We start from the raw sequence: 23,769 nt of genomic DNA, 5'->3' as shown, positions 1-23,769 counted from the left end.
CCGTATCCAACCTCCCGTCTCCAGCGGCAGCAATTCCTAAAAGCAATCATTCATTCATTCATTTGCCTGCATTATTGACAGGGAGCCTTCTAGGGAGAGCCATCGCAAGGCAATGGGCAATGCAAACGTAAAGTCAATAGGATGAAAAGTTACAAACGTCAATAGGATTTAAAAGACCCCAAAAAAGAAGAAAGAAAACCAAACGCAAAATACAGAATGGAGCCAGCAGCAGATTGACCGAAGTCCTGTAAAATCAGATGGCTTGACAATAAAAACCCTTGGGTTGGCCCAAGACATTTTGCTGTGCAGTGAAAGGACAAACGTTACATCAACAGCAGTGATGACAAGGCATCCTCCCCTCCACCAGAGGGCAGTATGCTAGCTTGGGAGGTGCAAGACACACACAGCTCTGTCTATTCCATGCCCCTCAGTACCTGCCTCATGTAGGGCCAGTCCTGCTTGCCCAACAAAGGAGCGGCTGGGTAAAGGGCAGGAAAGATGCTTTAATTTTTTTCAGTCAAAGAGCCATCCTCATTATTTCGGCAGGCAGGGTTTTAAAGGCGCCACCAAAAATTGTCGGAGCCTCTGTGATGTCTTCAAAATGTTGGCAACCCTAATAATCCGAGTTGACAAGCGGCCGTTGTTTCTGTCCTTTTTTGCGCAACGGATGAAGTTCTGAGCCAGCTCCACATTTTAATATTCTTTGATTTCACTAATGCAAGACAACGGCAAGGCGTTTGTTGTCTTAAAACTGAAGACTTTCTCCAGACATGTTGAAAAGAATGAAGCCTTTGGCTAAGCATGTGAACAGCACAGCTTCAATGACCTGGTGCAGATGCAACACTGAGCCTGAGGGACTCTTGAACTCCTCCTACCTGGCGTGCCTAAGAGTGAATCTCCTGTACTGCCCGCCCCCCACAAAAAAAAGACACACCACTGACATTAACCACTAACGACATGCTCTGTCTTCCTGATTCAAATCTGCCCCCAGTTCAAATTCTACCCTCTCTGCACAGTAATCATATTAACCTACCTTACAGGGTTGTGGTAAGAACTGCCAAAATACAGTACTTAAATAAATAAAGTACAGGGAATCTGTGGCCCTCCAGATGTCAATGGACTACAACTCCCATAATCCCTGACTACTGGCTTTGCTGGCTGCTGGGAGTCCAGTGACATCTGGAGAGCCACAGGTTCCCCTTCCCCAAGGTGCATTTAGAAATCTGAACTCTCAGAGGAGCTCTAGAAAAGGTACGGAGAACTGCACAGTCCTCGTTTATTTCACCGCTCTCTCCCTGGGAAGAGCAAAGCAGCAGCAGCAAAGGGCACTATGCGAGGGTGCAAGCACCATGTGCACATTTTGCACTATGCTTTGGTTTACTAATGCAAGGCAACAGTAGGGTATTTGTTCCCTTAAAAACAGAGACTTTTGTGTGGAGTTGGGGGGTGGTAGTGGTTAGCTTTAACCACAGCTAACATTGGTGTCAGCGGATTCCTTAACCCCAGTTAAGTTGGAGATGGAGCAAAGTGAGTCCTGATCTTACACATGGACTGACTAAATAGACACAGACTTGGAGTGTGTGTGTGTGTGTATGCTGCTTAATATTTACAGAAGTATAGGATCCCAACAACTTTTATAGAAAACGTTTTACCATGTTTCTCTGGTGACCTTATTTGTGTGCTCTATGAAACATCAACACTGCTAGAATGACATCTGGCTGTCTGCAGCTGAGAGATCTGCCATCTTGCAAGGCTTTTGGAGGACCAGAAACTCAAAGACTGCAGCCTTTAAGACATAATATACCTGTATGCTCCTGTGCCTTGATTTCAGCTGAATCCATTCAACAGGTTTCCACTTTTCCCCACAAGAATAAAATCAAATAATAATGCCCACTTTTACCCCCAAATTGCCATGTATTTGGCACTGGACAGGGCAGGTCTGGGTTGCAAAGGACATAATAAATGCCTTCTGCCAGATTCAGGACCCTCAACACAACTTCTACATTCACTGATGCCTGAGCACACACACAAAGGCCACTGTTGAAGCCCATATTACTATATTGAGGAAGACATGGGGAACCTGTGGCCCTTAGATGTTTTGAACTACAACTCCCATCATCCTTGACCACTGTCCATGCTAGCTGATGGGACTGATGGGAACTGGAGTCCAACAACATCTGGAGAGCTGCAGGTACCCCATCCCTGAATTAGGTTATTGTATTACTATTATGGCTAGCCCAGCCTTATTTGTTTTTTTAACGTTGTTTGTTTTTTAATGTATCTTTTCTGTTTCATGATTTCTTTGGTAACAGTGCAACACAGTGGTACCTCGGGTTACATACGCTTCAGGTCACAGACACTTCAAGTTACAGACTCCGCTAACCCAGAAATAGTACCTTGGGTTAAGAACTTTGCTTCAGGATGAGAACAGAAATTGTGCTCCCTCCGGCAGCGCGGTGGCAGCTGGAGGCCCCATTAGCTAGTGATGCTTCAGGGTTAAGAACAGTTTCAGGTTAAGAACAGACCTCCGGAACAAATTAAGTACTTAACCTGTGGTACCACTGTACTTCCATAAGAGACAGTCACTTTGAACAGAAGCCCATTTGAAGGAGAAACCAGTTCCAAACGTTTTGCAGCTGGTGCTGCTGCAATGTCAGGATGGCGAGGGAAACACCACCAAAAGTTCTACTCAGAGTCGACCCACTGAAATTAATGAACTGAAGTTAGTCATGCCCATTACTCCCAACTGGATTACTCTGAGTAGGTTTGGGACTGGATAAAAACTTGAACAACAGTGCAATCCCACATTTCACAATTCATAAGCCATACCCTGCACCACTTGGAATGATTTCATCCCATTTCCCTTCTTCAAAAATGCACCATTTTCTTTCTTTTTTTTATTTAAAGATGACTTTAAACCTCCCCACCCATCTTTTCCCCTGCGGGTGGGGAGGGGGAAATGAAGGGAAAGTTGTTGAAATAAACAGCTTCCTCCCCCCCCCTTTTTTGTGCATCATAGATTAACACACCACACTTCAAAAAATAAAATAAATCTCCCGGGCTGTTTGCTGTGCCCAACCGTTACCAGAGCCCTTTGAAGCAAATCTAAATGGGATATTCCATTTGCAAGTAACACTTTGGTAGTCAAAAGATCTTACTCTGAGGGGGATTTAATGCAAAACCACTCAGACTGGAGAGAGACACACCATCAGAAAGGAGGGCCAAGAAGTGTTTCCAAGCCCATGTAACACCATTATGGAGGGTGTCGGCTTAGGAACTGTCATAAACACTTCATAATCACTCAGACACAAACCGGGTTGCCTGGAGCACATTAGTTTATTAAGTGCTGAATAGGTGTCCAGCAGAACAGAGAACTAAAGCACAACGCTATAGATAAAAGGGGGAAGTTTGCACGCACTATTAAGAGGCTTGAGGCATTGGGGGGCTTTTGGGGTGAGCAGGAGGGTTTCTAAATATAGAAATCTAAAAGGGAAGCACCTCTGTACAGTTACCAAGAACAGATAATAAGACAAACTCCTCATCTATAGATACCTAAAGTGTATCTTATCACAGGAAGGGGGCATGGATTACTTTGTTGGCTTTTAAATACTAATCAGGGGAACCCCAAGGCTTATTATCTGTAGGATAGTGATGCTGTCAGGATGGGCTTTGGGACAGAGGTCTGAGGTCCCTAACAACAGAATGAGCGAGAGGGCTGGCAAATAACAGCAAGGCTTTTTAAAGTAAGTGAAATAATGTGCACGACCAGCTAAAGCTGGGCCCCCCAATAAGGCCATTTAAGTCCAGAGTCCAAAACTGCCTAACTGTACCACCAATCACAATAGACTGGCATTCCTGAAATGGCTTCTACACCACTATTGACCTTCCTCCACAAAACACAGCTGCAGGATTATGTCCGACTCTCAAATCATGAGGCTTGATAGTGAAGATCAGAGAGGCTGGGCCATGTAAATTACGGTAATGGAAGGGGGGGGACCTGTGGTGCTCCAGGTGTTGTTGGACTCCCAGTTCCCATGGCATGGCCAATGGTCAGGGATGATGTGAGTCCAACATCTGGATACCTTTGAAGTAAATTGACCCTAAATCCTAAAACACACTCTGTTGCGTGCAAGGGGTTTTCAAACGGACATGGGAAAGGTTGTTCTGAAGGTCGAACCTTTGCAGCCCATCAACTGGAAGAAACAGCTCCTGAACTAGGGACGGCTCGGAATTTATCAGGAGCTCCTCCAAGAGAAGACTGAGAACACATTGAACAAATGGTCCTGAAAAAGACAACCTGCCTGCCAGCTTCTCCTGCCAATACATAGCCATAAGGGAGCACATGGTGTATTCTGAGGCACACTCAGTGTGCACAGGGCAACTATCTGGCCTGGGTCTAGTAGGAAAACAGGAACACAGAAACACCAGCAATGTGCAGAGGTTCTTTAGCTGGCAATGTGAAAAGGATTTTATTGCTGCACTGTAAGGATGGGGAAGAAATCTGATTCAGTTTGCATTCAATGGTTAATCTACTTAAATTTCCGCTTCCTGAAACTGAAATGTAGTCAACCTTTGAAGTTCTAACTTCTCTGAGTTTTGCAATGCAGCTCTCCAGCTAAATAACATGCAGAAAAATGCATACACCAGGGGAAGTGTGCAGAAAAATGCACATATGAGTTAAAAACAATACATTTTCTGTCGTGGGGGGAGTGGATCTTACAAAAACAAAAACAACCATACATATAAGGAGAGATTGGCACTAAAATACTGAGTGTTTTCATGAGGACATAAAAAAAAAACCAGCAGATTGGTTTGCAAATGTGCAGAGCTTAACTTAAGACTACAAAAATAAGAAAACAAGAGAAATAGAAATTGTCAGATTCTGCCACCCTCCTGCAAAAGAAGCTTCTCCTCAAGTGCCAGCACATGACACAGAATCTGTTTAACATCATCCCTGCCTTCCCCGTCTCTGTTGCAAACCATCTTCCAAAGTTTGCTGCCGCCAAAGCTGCTGATGCAGCTCTCCTGTTCTTAGCTCGGTATCATAGCGACACCTAATGCTCATTCCCAAAAACATCACTCTTTGTGACGGCACAGCACTCAAAGGATATAAAGACGCACTCGTTCTCGTTTGACACACCTGACAAAATATTATGAAAAGCAGTAACTGATTGAAGAACATTAAAATAAAAAAATAATAAACCTGCTGGGTTAATCCAGAGGCTTATATTTTTCTTTTTCCTTTTACAAGTTTTTATTGATTTTTATACAAATGCAAATGCAAGAACCATTAAACACTTACCCAGCAGTACATATAACAGTGTTTGTTCTATGAACTGAATTTAGCCATTCGCCTACTCATTCAATGTTCACACATATTACTTAACATAACCTCTCCACTGAGAAGATTGAATGGTTGGTGTAACAAGGTCTTGATTGTGGTCATTAACTTACGCTAAGTCAAAAACGAGCAACCAAACCCTAGGCCAACCCCAACCTCTCTCACCGCCAAAGGAACACAAGCGAATAGCAAAGAGAACCTGCGCAAGCAATGCTGACACAAAACCCCACACGTACATTAAGCAGAATAGAAACATCGCCACCCAACCCCATCCCCACTCACTATTTCCTTCTCCACCTCTTTCTCCCTTTTCTTCCTAATGTAACACTAATGTCTCAACAAATGAAACTGATCTGTAGAAAATGTAACTTGAAAAAGAGACATTGCACATGCCTTTGTAAACCAAGAAAACTTTAAAAAAAATACTTAAAAAAAACTTATGCTAAGGAAGTGAGTCCGTGTTTCTTGGGAGGTATCTCTTTTTATTATGCCTTTAGTCTCTCTCCTATGTCTGGTGGCGCTGTGGGTTAAACCACAGAGCCTAGGACTTGCTGATCAGAAGGTTCGAATCCCCATGACGGGGTGAGCTCCCATTGTTCGATCCCTGCTCCTGCCAACCTAGCAGTTCGAAAGCACGTCAAAGTGCAAGTAGATAAATAGGTACCACTCTAACGGGAAGGTAAACGGCATTTCCGTGCACTGCTCTGGTTCGCCAGAAGTGGCTTAGTCCTGCTGGCCACATGACTTGGAAACTGTACGCCGGCTCCCTCGGCCAGTAACACAAGATGAGCTCCGCAACCCCAGAGTCGTCCGCGACTGGACCTAATGGTCAGGGGTCCCTTTACCTTTACCCTTATGTCCAGTGAGATTCTCAGAAATTGCTGAAAATCCAAGATATAGCCAAGATATGTTCAGGGGTATTTCAGACTGGTTGTTCCATTGTTGAGCTATTGCTAATTTTGCTGCATTCAGTAAGAAGTCTATTAAGTTACCTGTGGTGCAAGCTGGACCCCAAGTCTATGTCTAAAGATGGTAGGGCTAAGGCAGGATTTGTTGAAAGAGGTTGGCTTGTAATTGCGGATTTAATGGAGAATACTTCATTACAAAAGTTTTTAACATTCAGAGAACCTCCTTTGGTGCTTTTGCTTGGCTGGAATGTGTTTCAGCTATGAACATGCCTCTTTGATTGCCTAGACAGTGAGGTGTGTATGTGTGTATAGAAATCCCATGGCTCAGGTGCAAAGCCTGTATCTTCTAGGAGCTGTGTGTTCAGTTTTGTGGACCCAAGTACTTTTTTTTATTATTACAGCAGGAATTTTACCTCATTCCTGATTTTATCATTCTACCTTGAATTTTATTTTCATTGTAGTAAGTTTCTCGTACATCACTTAGAGCCATCTGTGAATAAGCAGGGTATAGTTTGTCAACGTAAAGAAAGAAGAATGTAGACTAGAGTTAAGGACGTAAGAAGAGCCCTGCCAAATCAGGCCAATGGATCATCTAGTCCAGCTTCCTGTTCTCACAGTGGCCAACCAGGTGCCTATGCAGAACCTGCAAGCAATCAGGGCATGAGTACAACAGCATATCAATGAGGTACTTACAGGTATGCTCCATATCTGTATCCCATCGCTGTAGCCAATCATGAGCAGCAAAGGAGGCTCATTGCCAGTGCTGTGCATCTCGTGCAATTCTACATTCCTTGAGGTATCTAAAAGGTCCAGAAGAAAAACCAGAAGTCACAGTAGTGTAGCATCAAAGCAAGGTGACTCTTACACACACACACACAGTTTAAACATTCTGAGCAGCTAACAACAGACGGAGCTTGGCAAATGCTGACATTTACTCGGAATTCTGGTAGGACAGATCCTGATGCACAAGGTCACAGGGTCAATCCTAGGTTGTGCTGGAAAAGTCTCCCACCCCGTCTAAAAACCCTGGAGAGCCACTGCCAGGGAGTGTAGACCAGGGACAGCTGAAGCGATGCCCTCCATTTGTTGCTGTACTACAGCTTCCTGACCATGGGCAACATGAACCATGATGGTTGAAGACACATTGGGATTTTGACAAGCGAGTCCAGAAGAGTTATTCTCTCAAGATGTCAACATCTGAGGGAATTACCTTGCAGACTATAAATACCAACCTTATTTATAAGTAAATAAATGTAATACAGAAGTCTGCTGCAATGCTCCTTTACCAAAATTTAAGTATTAGCCTTGTGCAAGACTTGTATATATATTAAAAAATAGCAAATGAAAGTTAATTTTTCCTCCACCGACTTCCCCAAACCAGAAGGCTCCATTGTGCCCATTGCAAAACTTGGGGTCCTTTTTATTGTGCATTCATGATGGTATCAGGACAGTTATACATGATCCCACTTTCAATGATGTTTGCATTTGCAAAGGGTTTGGCCTTAGTGCTATGTTGAATACAACTGATTGCTATGAAACATCAGCAAAAATGTAAAAACTGGGTTGCGTAAGTGATACTAATCTGAAAGTGCCAGGTCTTAGCAAACCACTGGAAGTATAGAATTGGGGCCTGATCCTAGTGGATGCCTGCTAAACATCATATGGAGGGAAAGCTGCAGATGCTGAACAAGCAGGCAGTGGGACATATATAGAAGAAGGTAGGCCATGATGGATCTATCCCCAAGTCCCCAAGCTGTTTAGAACTGCAAATGGTCAAAGCCAACACCTTGAATGACTGGCAACCCAAGAACAAATATAGAACACAGGGTAGTGGGTGGGGAGAGACGTACCATTCAAGTCAGAATTTTCAAATCTGACCCATACAATTTTCTCTTTTTCTTCTGTAGGAGTTGTACCACTGTAGGCCTATAAGGAAAAGGGGGAGGGGGAGAGAAAATTGTCAAAATATTATTATTGCCTACCGACGATGATAACGCACAAAACAAGCTATAACAATCTACTAATCCAACCTGTGGGGCTTGCAACAAAATGTTGCAGTGTATCCTCCTAAAGAAACAGACAGCTATTTCCTTCAGGCGGGGCAGGCCATTCCACATGCCATTTTACTTTTCCAACAGACTTTCATTATAATAGAAGTACTAAGTGTGCTTAGTCCTCTTTGTTCTGTGAGGCTTTCATGGGCAAAAGGGGATGCTCATTTAGACTGATTTTAATGTTAGATGCAATATTGGAGTTCAACTCAAGGAGGCCAATATCTTCTCCTTGTCTTGCAGTGGCCCCGTTTTGCCTAAAATCCTATCAACACTCACCATGTTAAGTTTGATATTAAGAGTTTTTAAAATACAACACAATCAAGCCATCAGTCATGGGTCTACTCTGCCCAGAATTTAATTGACTAAACTGTCGGAACATGAAAGCCTTAATAGCTGTATTCTGCATGTTTAACTGCAATGTGTTTCAAGTAACCTACTGTGCCCTACTGTTAAAGGAGAAAAGTAAGGAAATACACCAGTCAGCATTACAAAATACCCGCACTTACCTGTGGTACAACATCTTGCAGAAAGGTAACAACACTTTCCATATACGACTGTTCTCTGTATGCCCAGGAAAAAAGAGAAGAAAAATGAAAATCCAAAAATACTTCATTTTACTTATGACATTTTATGCCACCTTTGAAGGACTCAAAGTGCTCCCCTGTTTCATCTTCACAAAAGCCCTGCAAGGTAGTAGAGGCTGAGGGATAGTGTGGCTGTAAGATAGGGAGCGAGCCTATTCTAGGGGAGGCTAAGATTTGAGCTATACTCAAAATTGCCACGTGGGAGGAGAGACGTGCAAGATTACTGTTGTGTTTAACCTTAACTCTAAAAGTCAACAAAGTAGTTAATGAAGCAAACATTAAAACTCAAATAAAATGTTTTGATATGGACTAATATATGAAATCCATACAAAACTACCTAGCAGCAGATGTCAATATTATCTATATACTCAAACAATAAAATATATTCATGACAGCAAGTTAATAAGAAATTAGATAAAAGAACCCAGTGTATTTCAACCTAGCAGATCTTCCTCAGCAGCATAATGAACAATGCATTTCTAGAGCATAACCAGCCAAATCTTTTGGGGAGCAATATGGCGAGGGGGGCGGGTATGCTCACTGTAATAAATATACGATTTCAGCAGTGGCAGGTACTGAAATATATGTTGAAAAGTATTGCAAAACCTGCTGAACATGGACATATTAAGTATTTTTGTCCAGGTTATTTTTATATTCATGTATTATTTAATTATCACCTCAGCCAAAACAAAACAGTTCCTAAACAATTCACAGGAAACAAAGGTGGGGGAAAGCAAAATTTTATTATCTAATTTAGATGGTCCCTGCTTTGTTTTGATTTATTATATTTCTATGCCGCTTTTCATTTAAATGAATCCCAAAGCGTCTTACAAACAATAAATAACAGTAACATGATATAACATAATAGAACATGTTTTCTTCTGAAGCGTCTGTAACCCCAGGTACCACTGTAGGTTGATTTTGAAGTCATCCCAGAATAGAAAGAACCAACTTGGATGGCTCTAAAAGAAGATTAGACATATCTTTGGAGGAGAAGGATATCAATGGATACTAGCCGTTTTTGGAGCAATATGCCTCTGAAAACTAGTTGCTGGGAGCCACAGATGGGGAGAATTCCTGTTGTGCTCAGGTCATGCTTACAAGCTTCCCATAGGGGCATCTTGTTAGCCACTGTGAGAAAAGGGTGCAGGAACAGGTGGGCCTTTGGCCTGATCCACCTGCAGCACTCTTCTTCGGCTCTTAAAAAGGAATATCTGTTCTCAGGTAGATGGGATTACTCTAGGAGCACCTTTGGCTCTCCAGATGTTGCTGCTTCCTGCATTGCAGCAGGTTGGACTAAACAACCCCTTGAAGTTACTTCCAACTCTACAATTCTATGAACTACAACTCCCATCAGCCCCAGCAAGCCTGACTAATGGCCAGGGATCATGGGAGTTGTAGTTCAACAAAACATCTGGAGGGCCCCAGGTTCTTGCCCCCTGCATTAAGCGGTAAGGCATATCAGAAAGGTGCTCAACACCTTTCAATAGCCTCTGCAGTGGAGATGCGCTCCTTTAAGCTTCATCTTCCATTTGTAACTCCAGGTGAACCACACAAGATTCCTCAGTGTACAAAGCAGCGCTTCAGACACTTACGTGACAGCCTGTGGACGAACCACTGCTCCTCCAGTACATCGGCTTGGGCGACGGGGAGACTCAGCAGCCATTGCTGATCTGTAGATTCCTGCATGCAGAAGAGGTTTGATTTTTTAAAAGTTATTTTTACAGAATGTCTCACAAGTTTTACGCCATTGAGAGAACCATTCTTTCACACTTATCACCAGTGATATTTAAGCAAGTAGCTGCTGCATCACAAAAGGTCAATGGCAGTTTCATCCTGCAGCAGACCAGAAGAGGAAGGTTATGATGAAAATATGATGCAACCCAGATCCATACTTGGTAGCACAGGCATAGATGCTTTATGGCCTTGGTACAACTTTGCTAATTCTTAAACTTGACGAAAAAAGGAGGGAACAACCTCAGGATCTAAACAAAGCACAATTCTTTACTGCAGTTCTAAGTGTTTGTGAGTTAAGAACCCCTTTTTCAGGAGCTGTGGAAAGAAACAATGGCAACATGAGTCTTAAAAATGTAATGTATTGTATACTACATATATGCTAGAGAAAGTTTACCCAGTCTAAAAATCTTTAAAGCACATGGTCAAAAGTGCACCTATTCAGAAAAAGGTCTGGAAAATATTCTTTTCTTTTGTTATTCTTTTAAAAGTCTGATATGGGTATAAGTGTTCAGGACAGATATATTTTTTTGTCATGTGCTTGAAATATTTTGGGGCCATATTAACTTGCTATAGTATGAAACTTACATTATATTATATAATGCTGCCATTATTTCCATTTGTAGCTCCTGAAAAAGGAGTCCTCAACTCCAAAATGTGCAGCTACAATCATTTTTCTTCACTGAGCACCCGTGCTTGCTCCCTCTTTATTTGCCCTGTACTTTTCAGGTGCTCTTCCTCTCTACTGACTGTGTTTTAATTTTTAAACTGTCCAGCTCACTATGCACATGGAGTATGCACTGTCATGAACACGCACGCACACAAGTTCACACCTTTTATAAAGTATATTTGACCTGTAAGTAGCCCCTGTGTCTAGTTCAGGTGTGGACTATTGAAATATACTCTACACAGGGCTACCCTTGAAGACGGCTAAGAAGCTTCAGCTAGTAAAGAATGTCACAGGGAGACATCTGTAAAGGGTCCTGAGATGGATTCATAAGCATTTCTTAAGGAACTGGCGTAGGCTGCCTGCACAGGGCCCAGTTTATGGTACTGAGATTGCTGTATAAATTCTGAACCACTCAAGACCCAACTACTTGAAGAAATACATCTCCCAATATGTGCTGGTCCATGCCTTAAGATCAGCAGGGGAGGTTCTGCTTGTGATTGTGATTATGGGTGAGGAGTTGGAACTGTGTGTATCTGCAGTGACACCTTGCCTGTTGAACTCTCTCCCTTTGAAGGGGAGAATGATTGAGAACAACTGCACTACTCTAAAGCAGCTAAACCAGAAGAGGGAGTGAATCTGGTGAAGCACAGAGAGATGTAGGCAGCAACAGGCAGGCAAATTTAAAGAGGAAAACGTTATGATATCAGCGCAGTAAACTGGAAACCACAGGAGAGGTTTCCCACAGGCATCTGCTTGGCCACTGTGAGAACAGGATGTTAGACTAAATGGGCCTTTGGCTTGATCCAGCAGGCTTGTGTTCTGTCCTTAACTGCCCTGGGATAACAACTGATATGTGGTTGTTTAGAAGTGAGTAAATGAGTAAAAAAAGGAGGGGGTGCTTCTGTTTTAAATCAAATAACTAAAGGCAGCACAACATCACCAGCTAACACTCAGAGAGCCAGTGTGGTGAAGTGGTTAGCGTGTCATACCAGGCCAGCTCGGCTATGAAGTTCATTGAGGAACCTTTTGCCATTTGCTGTCTATTAGCCCAGCATAGCTCAACGGCTTGCTGTGAGGGTGAAATGGGAGAGGGAGGAGACACCATTGGAGGAAGAGCAGAATAAAAGCAGACAAAATACTTCCAGTGTGCAATAAATGATATCTGCCATAGTCAAGAGCCACTCTTTTTCAAAACTTTGTTTTTTGTGGGTGGGATTTTCCTTTTGGAACACCTTTCCCATCTCAACAAATCGGGTTCTGAGATATTTATCGCTTGCTGGTATGTGACCAGACAACAAAAAAACAGACTTTGAAACTGACCTTCCAACTGGAAGAGAACTGCTGGTGCAGAGAAGATCAGTACCTGATCCTGAGTAGATGATCCTGAATTATGAACACTTGCTATGCCCCCTTTATTTATTTATTTATTGCCATGCATGTAAAGCTGAATGTGCACAAGTTAATGAGTATAAGTTGTATAAAAGATAGCCAATTAGCATACATCCCAAATAGCTTTCTCCAAAGAAAATCTACAGTACTGAAAAAACAGTACTGACTTGCTCTCCTGTCACCTTCCTTGCCTGCCTTGAAGATAGATGCCCCCTAAGGGGAGCAACATGACAGTTCCCTCCACTCCCCAAGGCTAGGCTTGGTTCAATTTTAAACGTCTTACTATGAATATTTTAGTCATTTAAAGCAGAGTCAAGAGTGTGGTCAAAACAAATCTGCTCCCCTCACTCAGGCATATACAATGCACTGGCCAGCAGGGGGCTACGGCACACACTAATGACCCGAAAATCCAGGGTTGGCAGAGCGCTGTTACCACTGCTTAGGAACAAAAGCACTGCTTAGGAACAAAAGTTGCTACCTTCTGCTAGGACACAAAGCAATTGGTATATCCCACTCCAACCCACTTCTCCATCTGTTTTAACACTCAAAGAATAGCAAGGGATTGAAGTGGTGAGCTGTCAAAGGTTTGTTCTACATGGAGTGCAAAAGCATTCATGCTAGGGAAAAGGCCACAGTTCAGCGGTAGAGCATCTTCTGTGCCTACATAAAATCCAAGGTTCAATCCCGGGCATCTTGAAGCAGGACAAGGAAAACTATCTGCATGAAACCCTGGAAAGCAGTTGCCAGTCAATGTAGACTATACTGAGCTAGATGGACCAATAGTCTGACTCAGGAGAAGGCAGATGCCAATGTTCCTATAGCCTCACCACTCACTTTCAGCTGAATTATGACTTTAGTCTCCATCTCTCCAGCTAAATTTTCCCTCCTCTCCTACTGCCATATGTTTCCACCCCCATCTCAAGTATTTCCCATCCACTCATACAAGCATACCTACATATACACACATACGTACATATAATACACATAGAGGATGTACTAGCCTTAACATAAACTGTTCTTGCCTTTTAGCAGGCTTTCTGTGGTTTTTAATTGCTCTGCAGTTTCATTCTTGTGGGCCTTGTCCTACATTGTTTTTTATGTTGAAGATGGCAAGCTGCCTGAAAATTTATTACAAAGGTAGGGGTTAAAAGCTAAAAAAACAAGAAACAATGAGTGTGTTTGATCCCATTTACACATTATATGTACTTGCATGTATGCCAAATACAAAAATAAATGTCATAACAGCTAACCTCTTTCACACAAACATGTGATTACACATACACCTCTGCCCCAACCCCAGAAAGGCTTGCCCAGTGCCTTTGTTAAATATATTTAGGCACGAGACAAAAACATTCCTCTTCTTCCAGGTCTTTGTTTAATTAAACAATCTGTGGCCTTTTAAACTTTGATAGGGTCACTGTCTGTTGCTCTTATTCTTTTGGTCTGTATTTTTTTGTTTTTATATTGTAAACCTCTCTGTGATTCTCAGATGAAGGGCAGTACAGTAAAATAAAAAACAAACAAGCAAAACTGCAGCTCTTTACTGAATGAGATTCCAGTTAACCCCATATTCTTCCCCCAACTGCCATATATTTCTTCTTCCTTATGTCTCAACTATTGCATATATATCACACCACACACATAAAACTTTATGCATGTAAACAATTCATATGAGATATACACTGGCATATGCATGATATGTGTGTGTAGGTGTAGCAAAGCCTATGATGGCTCATAGGACAAACTCAAAAATCCACATTAGCATACCGTCCAACATTTCTCTGATGAAAATAGGGATGTCCCATTCAATAATGGTAATTTTACTATTTATACTCCACACATCTTATTGGGTTGCCCCAGCACTCTAGGCAGCTTCCAACACATATCAAAACATAATAAAATATTAAACATTTAAGAAAACTTCCCTATACAGGATTGCCTTCAGATGGCTCGGGGGTTGGATAATTCCATACCCTCCAACATTTCTCCAATGAAAATAGGAACATCCTAAGGAAAAGCGGGACATTCCAGGATCAAATAAGAAACTGGGGTGGCTTCTCTAAATCAGGGATGTCCCTGGAATATAGGGGCGCTTGGAGGGTCTGCATTAGGGCAGCACATTTAGTAGGCAGACTGAAATGTCACAAAATAAAGTGTGCACAAGTTTTCAAGTTCTCCAGAACCCCACCAGCCAAGATGGTAAATAAAGCAGGGAGTGGGAGAAGAGAAAAAAGTGGCCAATGTTGCTGCAAAGGAGTCTGGATTTAGTCTGTCTTACTGTGTGTGTTTGGTTTGGTTTTGTGTGTGTGTGTGCATCTCACACACAATCACATTTGCTTTTATGCGAACCACTTTGACAATGCCTGTGTTTGTAGAAAATGCAGTCCATATCTAAATCAGCTATGACTATGTATGCACCCAGGTGTGTAATAATAATAATAAGATGATGATGAACAATTACTCCCCCATTTATGAATTGCTTCCTATGAAGTGCCTCAAAGCGATTTCGCAATACCAGGCTGTGCCCAAAGCTAGTCGGAGCCAGAGACAAAATTGGAAGGAATAGAAATGCCTGCTTCAGGTCCATAACTCCCAATGGCTCTACTCTTGAGTAGAACTCCGTCCTGGACTTGAAGCTGCCTTTGATATATGCAGTCGCTTTCTATACGGGTTGCATCCAGCAGGTGCCAAATTCCTATAACACTCCCTCCCACAAAATGCCCACCTTCCACCCCTTTCCCCCACCCTCATTTACCTGCTTCTCCCTCTTCCTCCATTTGCCCCCCATATCCCCCTTCCTCACACCCCCCACAGATGCCAACCATGTCCTCCCCTCCCCAAGGCATGTCATTGCCTCCCTCACTCCCCTCGGCCCTCGTAGGTATGCAGTTACCTCAGACATTTCTCCCCCCCCCCCAAACATTCCCCCCTCCCACTTCCTCCCCCCTCAATAAGGAGCTGCCTCCCCAATAATGCCCCCCTCACCGCTGCCCCTCCCCCCACCCCTTGGCACTCCTGTCAGCGTCAGCCCTCCCCCCCAGCCGCCCCCCCCCCGCTCCAACTAGCCCCGCCCGCTCCTACCTGCTGCTGCCGCCGCCGATGCGTCCCGCTTCCTCCCCTCACTGACAGTGTTTGGGACCCTCTCGCCGGCCACCACACCGACAGCCAATGGCCTGCCAGAGAAGGCGGGACTTGTTCGGCCGGCTCCTCCAATGGCTCCGGGGGACCCGGGGAGCGACGTCACGGGCACTGCGGGTGGTTGCACTTCCAGAGCTCTGCCCCGCTGCCCAGAGGCCCCTTCTTCCCGTTCGTCTCTAGCAAGGATAGGCTGAGAGAACTTTAGCCTCCCCTCCAAAAAAAAAGTGGTGAGAGCTGGCGCGGGGGGAGAGACTCTTTGGGCACGCCCACCTGGAGAAGGTGGGGGGGAGGCTTTGTTTACATCCGGGGATCAGATAGAGGCGGGCGCTTCAGCCGCAGGCGAAGATAGGTCGCGGCCGGTCCGAAGCTGAGTCAGCGCGACCAATGGGATTCGAGGGCGTCAGAACGGGTTTAGCCACGCCCGCTGCTGGTGACTCGTACGCTTGTTTACCTCTTTCTACTTGGCGAGGTGAGGAAGGAGGCGTGGAGGAAAGAGACCGGGACGCGTGACGACAGCGCGCGACGTAACAAGTAAGAAGCCGGCAGGAACCATAGAGAGGGAAGAATATAGAGCGGCAAAATAATCTCTCGGTGATTTCCGGTCTTAACAAAATTGAATTGTGTGTGTACGAAATAATTGCGTGAGTCTCTGTGTTAAAGGGTGTATTTTTTGATGCTTCGAGCTCTATCCCAAGCAGGGGTTTGCGCCATTGAGATGCCAAGGGATAGAGCGGCCTTTGCAGTGGGGCGATTCAACAGGTGCAGCGCAGTCTCCCTCACCTTGGAAACGTGGCTGTGTTGGAAGAGGGAATTTCAGCAGACTAGCCCTCTTTAGCCACCCCGCATCATGCCAGCCTTCTAGGGCCATTGTCCAATATGTTGAGGAAGCACCTTTTAAATACTGTACTTAAAAACACACATGTACCATTATGTGTTAACTATTTGGGGGCATAGTGGTTAAGATTGTTGGTCCAGGTCCTGGGAACCAGAGTTCGAATCCTCACTCAGTCACAAAGCTCAGTGGGTGACCTTGGACCAGTCATGGTTTTTAAGCCTAACCTATGGGACACGTGTGGTGCTGTGGGTTAAACCGCAAAGCCTTGGACTTGCCGATCAGAAGGTCAGCGGTTCGAATCCCCGCGACGGGGTGAGCTCCCGTTGCTCGGTCCTTGCTCCTGTCAACCTAGCAGTTCGAAAGGACATCAAAGTGCAAGTAGATAAATAGGTACTGCTCCGGCGGGAAGGTAAACGGCGTTTCCGTGCGCTGCTCTGGTTCGCCAGAAGCGGCTTAGTCATGCTGGCCACACGACCCGGAAGCTGTCTGCGGACAAACGCCAGCTCCCTCGGCCTATAGAGCCAGATGAGCGTCGCAACCCCAGTCGGCCACGACTGGACCTAATGGTCAGGGGTCCCTTTACCCCCACAGGGTTGTTGTGAGAGTAAAATGGGTAGGCAGTGGAAACCATGTATGCTGCCACCTTGAGCTCCTGGGAGGAAAGGTAGGGTAAGAATGGAAATAAAGTGAGCAGATGGGACAGGTAGCTCCCCCACCCCAGTAACTGAGCATACCTGGGCAATGTGAACTTTGTAACCATCTCATCCCAATCTGTCAACCTGGCATTCTCCAGCTGTTTCGTGGACAACAGCTCTCATCAGCCCTAGCCAGCATGCACAGCAGTTACAGATCAGTGCTGTCTGGCTAAACCAGGAGAGGATGGGTCTCAAGCCCTCAGTGAGTTAGGGACTTCCCCTCCTTGCGAATTGAGCAGACAAGACCAATAGTGGGTCCAACGGTCAATAATGAGGCTTCTGCACATGTTGTAGAGGGAAGTGAGGGACAGATGGGGCTAGTCAACCTTGGAAGATAGCCCTTATAGCAGAAGGAAAACTCTGATCCTAACTTTCTGCTGCGTTGTGGGACCTCTTCAAGAGAAGTGAAGGCTTAGGAGTAAACCCTACACAAATCCAGAGTGGAGTCCCTAAGATGGTTGGATGGCGCCTTGTACACCTTTCGGCAACTCCTGCATCCAAGCATGTGCTAAACATATTGCTCTGCTTTTCTTTGGACCACATCTGTGAGGCTGGGCCACCCAGGACCTCCTCCACACACACTGCCTATGTTTGCACCTCAGGGAGGTTACTTCGGTGCTCCTAACTCAGGCTTGACTTCAGCCTTGGAGGCGCACTCCATGGTCTCTTGAGACAGATGCCAATAACATGCTAAAAGTGATAATTCAGGCAGGGGCTGGAAAGTAGGGATGGAAAACTACCGTGAATTTGTACAAAAATATTTGCGAACTGCTCTGTCTGGGTCTGAGAAAAGGGAGCTCTTTCTTCAGAGTGTGCAGCTGACTTGTGAAATGCACAAATGGGGAAACAGCCTTCAAAAAGCTAAAACTGCCATGTTGCAAAAGTGACTTGGGTTGCTTATATGAGAGGAAGCCAGAAATACGTGCTTGTTCCCAAATGGTGTTTGGGTGTATCCAGATTCCTGCAGGGTTGGGGTGCAAGGAAGCCTCCTGTTTCCTGCTTTTGTTATCAGGTGCTGCTGGGACCTTTTGGGAAGGAGCGTTGGTTATAAATGTAATAAACATGCAATATGGAAAGTCTTAGGGGATTATACAAAAGAGGTATGACCCAATCACAGCAACCTTCTCTCCACTTGTGATTCCAATCAATTGCTAAAAAGAGGCACAGTACTTCCAACCATGGAAGTAGAATATAGTCTTAGGGTTAGATAGCCCCATAAATTTGTCTAATCTGCTTTTACAGGCCTTGCAACTTCTTTTGGGAGCAAACACCATAGTTTACAATGATGCACCTTTCCTTCCTGTGAAGCATAGATTGAATGCTCATCTGAGGTCTTATGGCTCAGCAAGTTCAGGAACTGCTCCAGATTAGAGTTTTAACACAAGCAGATTTCTGCAGCTCTCTGTGGCATTTCAGTGTGCAGCAACATGACATGGAACTGTGTGTGTCCTTGTGTCGTGTCAACCATGTTCTTTTCTCATTTTTAATAAAGCAAAAGGAAGAAACAGAAAGCCACCCTGCCAGGTTTTTTGCTAACTTTATTTCATTATAAGTATACATGGCTCAACGTATGCAAAGAAAACTAGAAAACTATCCCAATAACTTAAGAACCTATGGTGGAAATGTCACCATCAAGAGCACCATCCATTGTTGGAACAGTAAAATATCTCATGCTTGTAAAAAGGAATGTGTTGTGTATCCAAATGTGTTGCTAAAAGGAAAAAAAAATCAAAAAACACCTCTCAAGAATTAGGAGTCAATAACTGATGGAGGGAAACTACGTTTCGTTCCTGTTTTTGAGCTAAAATTTTGGCCCTTTATCTTACAAAAAAATCATAATGAAAATACAACTAAGATAAAGTACTGCATAGTATTTTAATCAAAATACAGAAACCAGCATTGCTGTGTGACGAAGACTCAGCATCTCCTCTGCGTACGTTTCATTTCTGAATAGAGAAATCTAAAAGTTAATAAAGAAAGAAAATAGACCTAGTATTATATTCTCTAATAGGGTACACTTCAGGCAGAACGTATTAAGTACTACGAAAATACATATTTTCCATTCTTTTTAATAATTTACTTTCATTAAAAAGTTGTGAGGTCGTCACAAGAAGTTTATACAAATTCATTACTTTGTACTAAATTAACCCCACCCCCCAAAAAAATTCATCATCCAAAATCAAGGTGTTGTGTTTTTGTGGGTTTTGCTAAGCCCTGTTGTAACAATTATGCAAAAGAAAGTTAGGTGGGGAGACTACATTTTGGTATGAAGGAATATAAATTTACACACATTTTTACAGCAAACTCCTTATAACCCTAAGAACGTCTACAAAATTCACAGTTATATTACAAGCAAGTACAAGTTTGAGATAAAGCTGTTCGGAATACCAACCCACCCCAAAAAAGGTTTTCTGCATTAAAAAAAATAAAAAATCAAATGAGAAAAAGATAAAATAAAAATATGCAGTTTCAACTTATTTGTACCGAAACTTCATAACTTTGAACTGGACCGCAAGGTATAATAATAATAATAACAACAATAATAGGGTTTTTTTTATTTGTACCCCACCCATCTGACTGGGTTGCCTCAGTCACCCTGGGAGGCTTGCAACATATATGAAAGCATAATAAATCATTACACATTAAAAAGCTTCCCTATGGAGGTAAACTGCATTAATGACTGAAACCCTTTCAGCAAACACAAAGTGCTTTCCTGGGCTGGTGGAACAATGGGTTCCCCAGCTTCTTCTGTCTTCGAAGGCTACGGCGCATGGCCAGCTTACTGGTGGTTTTGTGTTGGGTCGTCGTGGAGGACAAGATTTCAGGCTGCACGCTGACGTTCCTAGTCATCCCCCTCCTGGGCTTCTTTAGCAAAGGCCCCGAATTGGATTCTTCCAATGTCCTTTTGCAGCTCACTGTCGCTGCTTTGGTTGGCTCACTTGGAGGTACCTTGAAGGCTTTTGGATCCATGCCTGCGTTCCCAGAGTTGGAGGGAGAGAGGGTCCCTGGCAGGCTCCGGCCTTCCGAGTCGCGCATCCTCAACCCAAACAGTCGGCCGCATTTCTCCTCCTGTGGCACCGCATCCTTGTTTGACACCACCGCTAACGTTGGGGCGCTGCCTTTGGCGGCCTCCCCAGGCGGCTCTGAAGGTTTACTCAATGCCGTGTTGCGTGTCAGCGAAGGGATGGTCTCGGGGGAGCTGAGCCGTGGCCACAAGTCATCTTCTAAAACCTGGTGGGGTTCAAGAGAGTAAAATTATGTAGTTGCGAATCCAAAGACTCAGATATTTCCCAGTATCTGTTCAGACAAATCCCAGAGAAGTTTGTGGTGGTCAGAGAATCTGGGAGGCGGAGAGCTTTAAATGCCTCTTGAAAAATATCTATGTTTACTCAAGGTTTTGCTGGACTATTGACTCTTAAAATAAACTTTACACATACGGATAGAAGACTTTTTACTAGTATTACGAAGTGGGAATTTCTCTTTTTCACGCACTGTTCAGTTTTACTTAGGACAGGCTTTTTAAAAGGAATTGTTAGTGGACACTAAACAACATTCTTCTTTCAGGTGTTGGCCCTCCAGATGTTGCTGAAATACAACTCCCATCATCCCTGGCTGAAACTTTTATTTAATAAGCACCTGAGCCTGCTCCTTTGTTTCTCATCCTGTTTTTCTCTGAGGTGTTCTTTCCCTCATTCTCCTGCCATCTCTGAAGACAAGTCTCAGGTCCAATAAAATAAACTTCAAGCTTGGAAAATTCAGCTTTTCGAGCTCTGGAATCTCAGCTTGACATCTTGCCATTATCCCAGTGAGAAGCAGCAAGGTTAAATGTAAGCAGAAGGTAAAATACAGACCTCCCAGGTACTGAATGCTCAAGTATAGTCTAATGTCGTAGTTCCCAACATGGGGCACACGCCTTACAGGGGAGCAATTCAGGAATGAGTTATTAACAGTGAATGGCCTTTTAGGCTTCCTCCACGTGAATAGGAGTTCACTTTTTGAATAAGAATTATATGTCATGGGGGCGCATCAGGATTTTAGAGATGGTGCATGGCCAAAAAAAGGTTGGGAACCACTGGTCTAACATAACCAGCTGAAGCAGGGCAGCTGCTCAGAGGTGGACAGGTGGTTTGAACATCACAGACCAGAATCTTCCTGGACATCAGGTGACCACCCAAATCAGCCATCCACACAAACCAGCTGGGAGAAATTGTCTAGGGATTTGGAGTCCGCTCTCATTGATATCCAGACCGTACCCAACCTTCTTTAGAAAAAGGGTTTGTGTAAAGGATAACAACTTAGGGCTGAACCATAGTTTTGTTCCAAGCCATTGTGGTAGACGTAAATGGCTGAAATGCCTTGCCCCTTGTCCTTTTATAAGTCAGTCTGTCTGCCATCTGCGTAATTAGAATTTTTGTTCATTCAATTACTGTTAATATCTTTCAAGTTATCAATGGCCAATTATATACAAGGAGGTAATTTGCAGTTCAAATTATTCTATTTTCCCCCCAACAAGCTGAATTCTAAAATTTTACATTGAAATATATTTAAAACAGGTCCTCCTCAAAAAGTGACCTCCGGAATAGCCAGGGAAGTGGGAGATCTTGCTGTACATCTTGACATTCTAGTTCTGTAAGGGGCCTGCCATTTACACAGAGTATATTTAAAGCACATTGAAGCACATGACTCTCCACCCCAAGATCCCTGCGAATAGTAGTTTACCCCTCTCAGAGCTAACTCCCGGGACCCTTAATGGACTACAGCTCCCAGGCTTCTTTGGGAGAAGCCGTGTGCTTTAACTGTATAGTGTGGCTGTGATCCCAGTGAGCTTCAAGGCTGAGTGGCATTTGAACCCTGGGCTCCCGGGTCCTTGTCCAACACACTAAGCACTCACTGGGGTAACTTGCCCACATACCCTGCATACACAAGATTCCTTTTACCCCTGTGGCTACAATCCAATACACACTGGCTCAGATGTAAGCCCCACTCAACGAAAAGGAACTTACTTCTGAGCCCTTGCACTGCACCTCTGAGCATACACAGAGCTCCTTCCATCTCCAAATAACCAGAGCCTGCCAAGCCACCCCAAACATCTTGCTTGCCAATACCTAAACTCCTGTGAGACCTCCATCTCACCTGTCCTGTGCACATTATAAAGGGCTGGGTGATACATCAAGGGTATTAAGGCAAGACAAATGTCCCTCCCACCACATACCAACCCTTAGAGCATTTCCCATGTGAATCTGTAATTGCCTCTAATTTTAATAAATGGGGATATACTGTACTGTAACAGGCAGGCCTCCAGCACTGCATGTTCCTAATTGCCCCCACTGGATATTTTTTGTCTTGCATTAAGGAAAAAAGCCACATGCCTTTACTGGCATATTTAAATTAGGTATTCCTCAGCCCCAAGCGCCACCATTTGGGGTTTGTTTGTAAACCAAGTCCTCCGCAATCCTGGGCTTTTGGGAGAAAAATTCTAACTTTTTTTTTTTCTTGTTTCTTTGGTTGCTTCTTTGGGATTGCATTCAATTAAGTGCCGTCCTTCCAGGGTTTCTCTCCCAGCCCTACCTGAAGATGCCGGGGATTGAACTTGGGACCTTCTGCATGCAAAGCAGATGCTCTGCCAGTGAGCCACGGCCCTGTGCCTTGGCAAAGTGCCCTCTGGTGGACCTTCTTGGATGGCCTGACGGTGGCAGCAGTATCACTCCCAGCATTGCCAGGCAGCTGAGTCCAGCCACTGTTCTAAATTTCCCACAGTGGTCCAACCAAGGCACCACTCCAGGGCATTATGGGAAATTTAAAGACCCTGGCACCAGCACTGCTCAGGACACCAGATGAGAAGTTGTTGTTTTTTTAAGGTGGAAAGGTGGCAGGTGTGAGCTGTGGACCCCACAAGCCCTATTGGAGGGGGGGCTGTCGAAAGACTCCCTGTGCCAGTGCCAACCTAGATACCACCCAAGGTACCTCTTGCCAGAGAAAATGAAGGGCTGTATGCTGGGACATCATGGTGAGAATCAGGGCTGCCACCTCCCTGCCATAATTCTGCCTGCACCTTTGCATAAAGGTAAAGGGACCCCTGACTATTAGGTCCAGTCATGAACGACTCTGGGGTTGCGGAGCTCATCTTGCTTTATTGGCCGAGGGAGCCGGTGTAGAGCTTCCGGGTCATGTGGCCAGCATGACTAAGCCGCTTCTGGCGAACCAGAGCAGCGCACGGAAATGCCGTTTACCTTCCCGCCGGAGTGGTACCTACAGTACTTATCTATTTGCACTTTGACGTGCTTTCGAACTGCTAGGTTGGCAGGAGCAGGGACCGAGCAACGGGAGCTCACCCCGTCATGGGGATTCGAACCACTGACCTTCTGATCGGCAAGTCCTAGGCTCTGTGGTTTAACCCACAGTGCCACCCACGTCCCGCACC

The 23,769-nt window shown here is 44.3% G+C and overlaps 2 protein-coding genes across 6 annotated transcripts in view; both read right to left on the bottom strand.

Moving 5' to 3' along the window:
• Window positions 1-15,897, bottom strand: part of BCAS3 (BCAS3 microtubule associated cell migration factor) — a 454,578-nt gene extending 438,681 nt beyond the window's left edge. For 2 of the 4 annotated variants that reach the window (XM_081890294.1, XM_081890296.1), the window contains exons 1-5: window positions 15,762-15,897; window positions 10,483-10,570; window positions 8,810-8,864; window positions 8,100-8,175; window positions 6,943-7,049 (exon numbers count right to left, since the gene is read on the bottom strand). In XM_081890294.1, the coding sequence (XP_081746420.1) occupies window positions 6,943-7,049; window positions 8,100-8,175; window positions 8,810-8,864; window positions 10,483-10,553 (309 nt within the window). In that variant the 5' untranslated portion in view covers window positions 10,554-10,570; window positions 15,762-15,897. The remainder of the gene's footprint in view (window positions 1-6,942; window positions 7,050-8,099; window positions 8,176-8,809; window positions 8,865-10,482; window positions 10,571-15,761) is intronic. The other 2 variants (XM_081890293.1, XM_081890295.1) reach the window with 2 other exon arrangements.
• A 2,971-nt stretch (window positions 15,898-18,868) lies between these two features.
• PPM1D (protein phosphatase, Mg2+/Mn2+ dependent 1D) overlaps window positions 18,869-23,769 on the bottom strand; it is a 33,752-nt gene continuing 28,851 nt past the window's right edge. The window contains exons 6-7 of one of the 2 annotated variants that reach the window (XM_081890442.1): window positions 20,132-20,579; window positions 18,869-19,308 (exon numbers count right to left, since the gene is read on the bottom strand). In XM_081890442.1, the coding sequence (XP_081746568.1) occupies window positions 19,289-19,308; window positions 20,132-20,579 (468 nt within the window). In that variant the 3' untranslated portion in view covers window positions 18,869-19,288. Of the gene's footprint in view, window positions 20,580-23,769 lie in introns of both variants that reach the window. The other variant, XM_081890441.1, reaches the window with a different exon arrangement.

The sequence above is a fragment of the Podarcis melisellensis genome, assembly GCF_964234715.1.
Source record: "Podarcis melisellensis genome assembly, chromosome: 15".
Classification (NCBI taxonomy): Eukaryota; Metazoa; Chordata; class Lepidosauria; order Squamata; family Lacertidae; genus Podarcis; species Podarcis melisellensis.
This window is presented reverse-complemented; position numbering and strand designations above follow the sequence as displayed.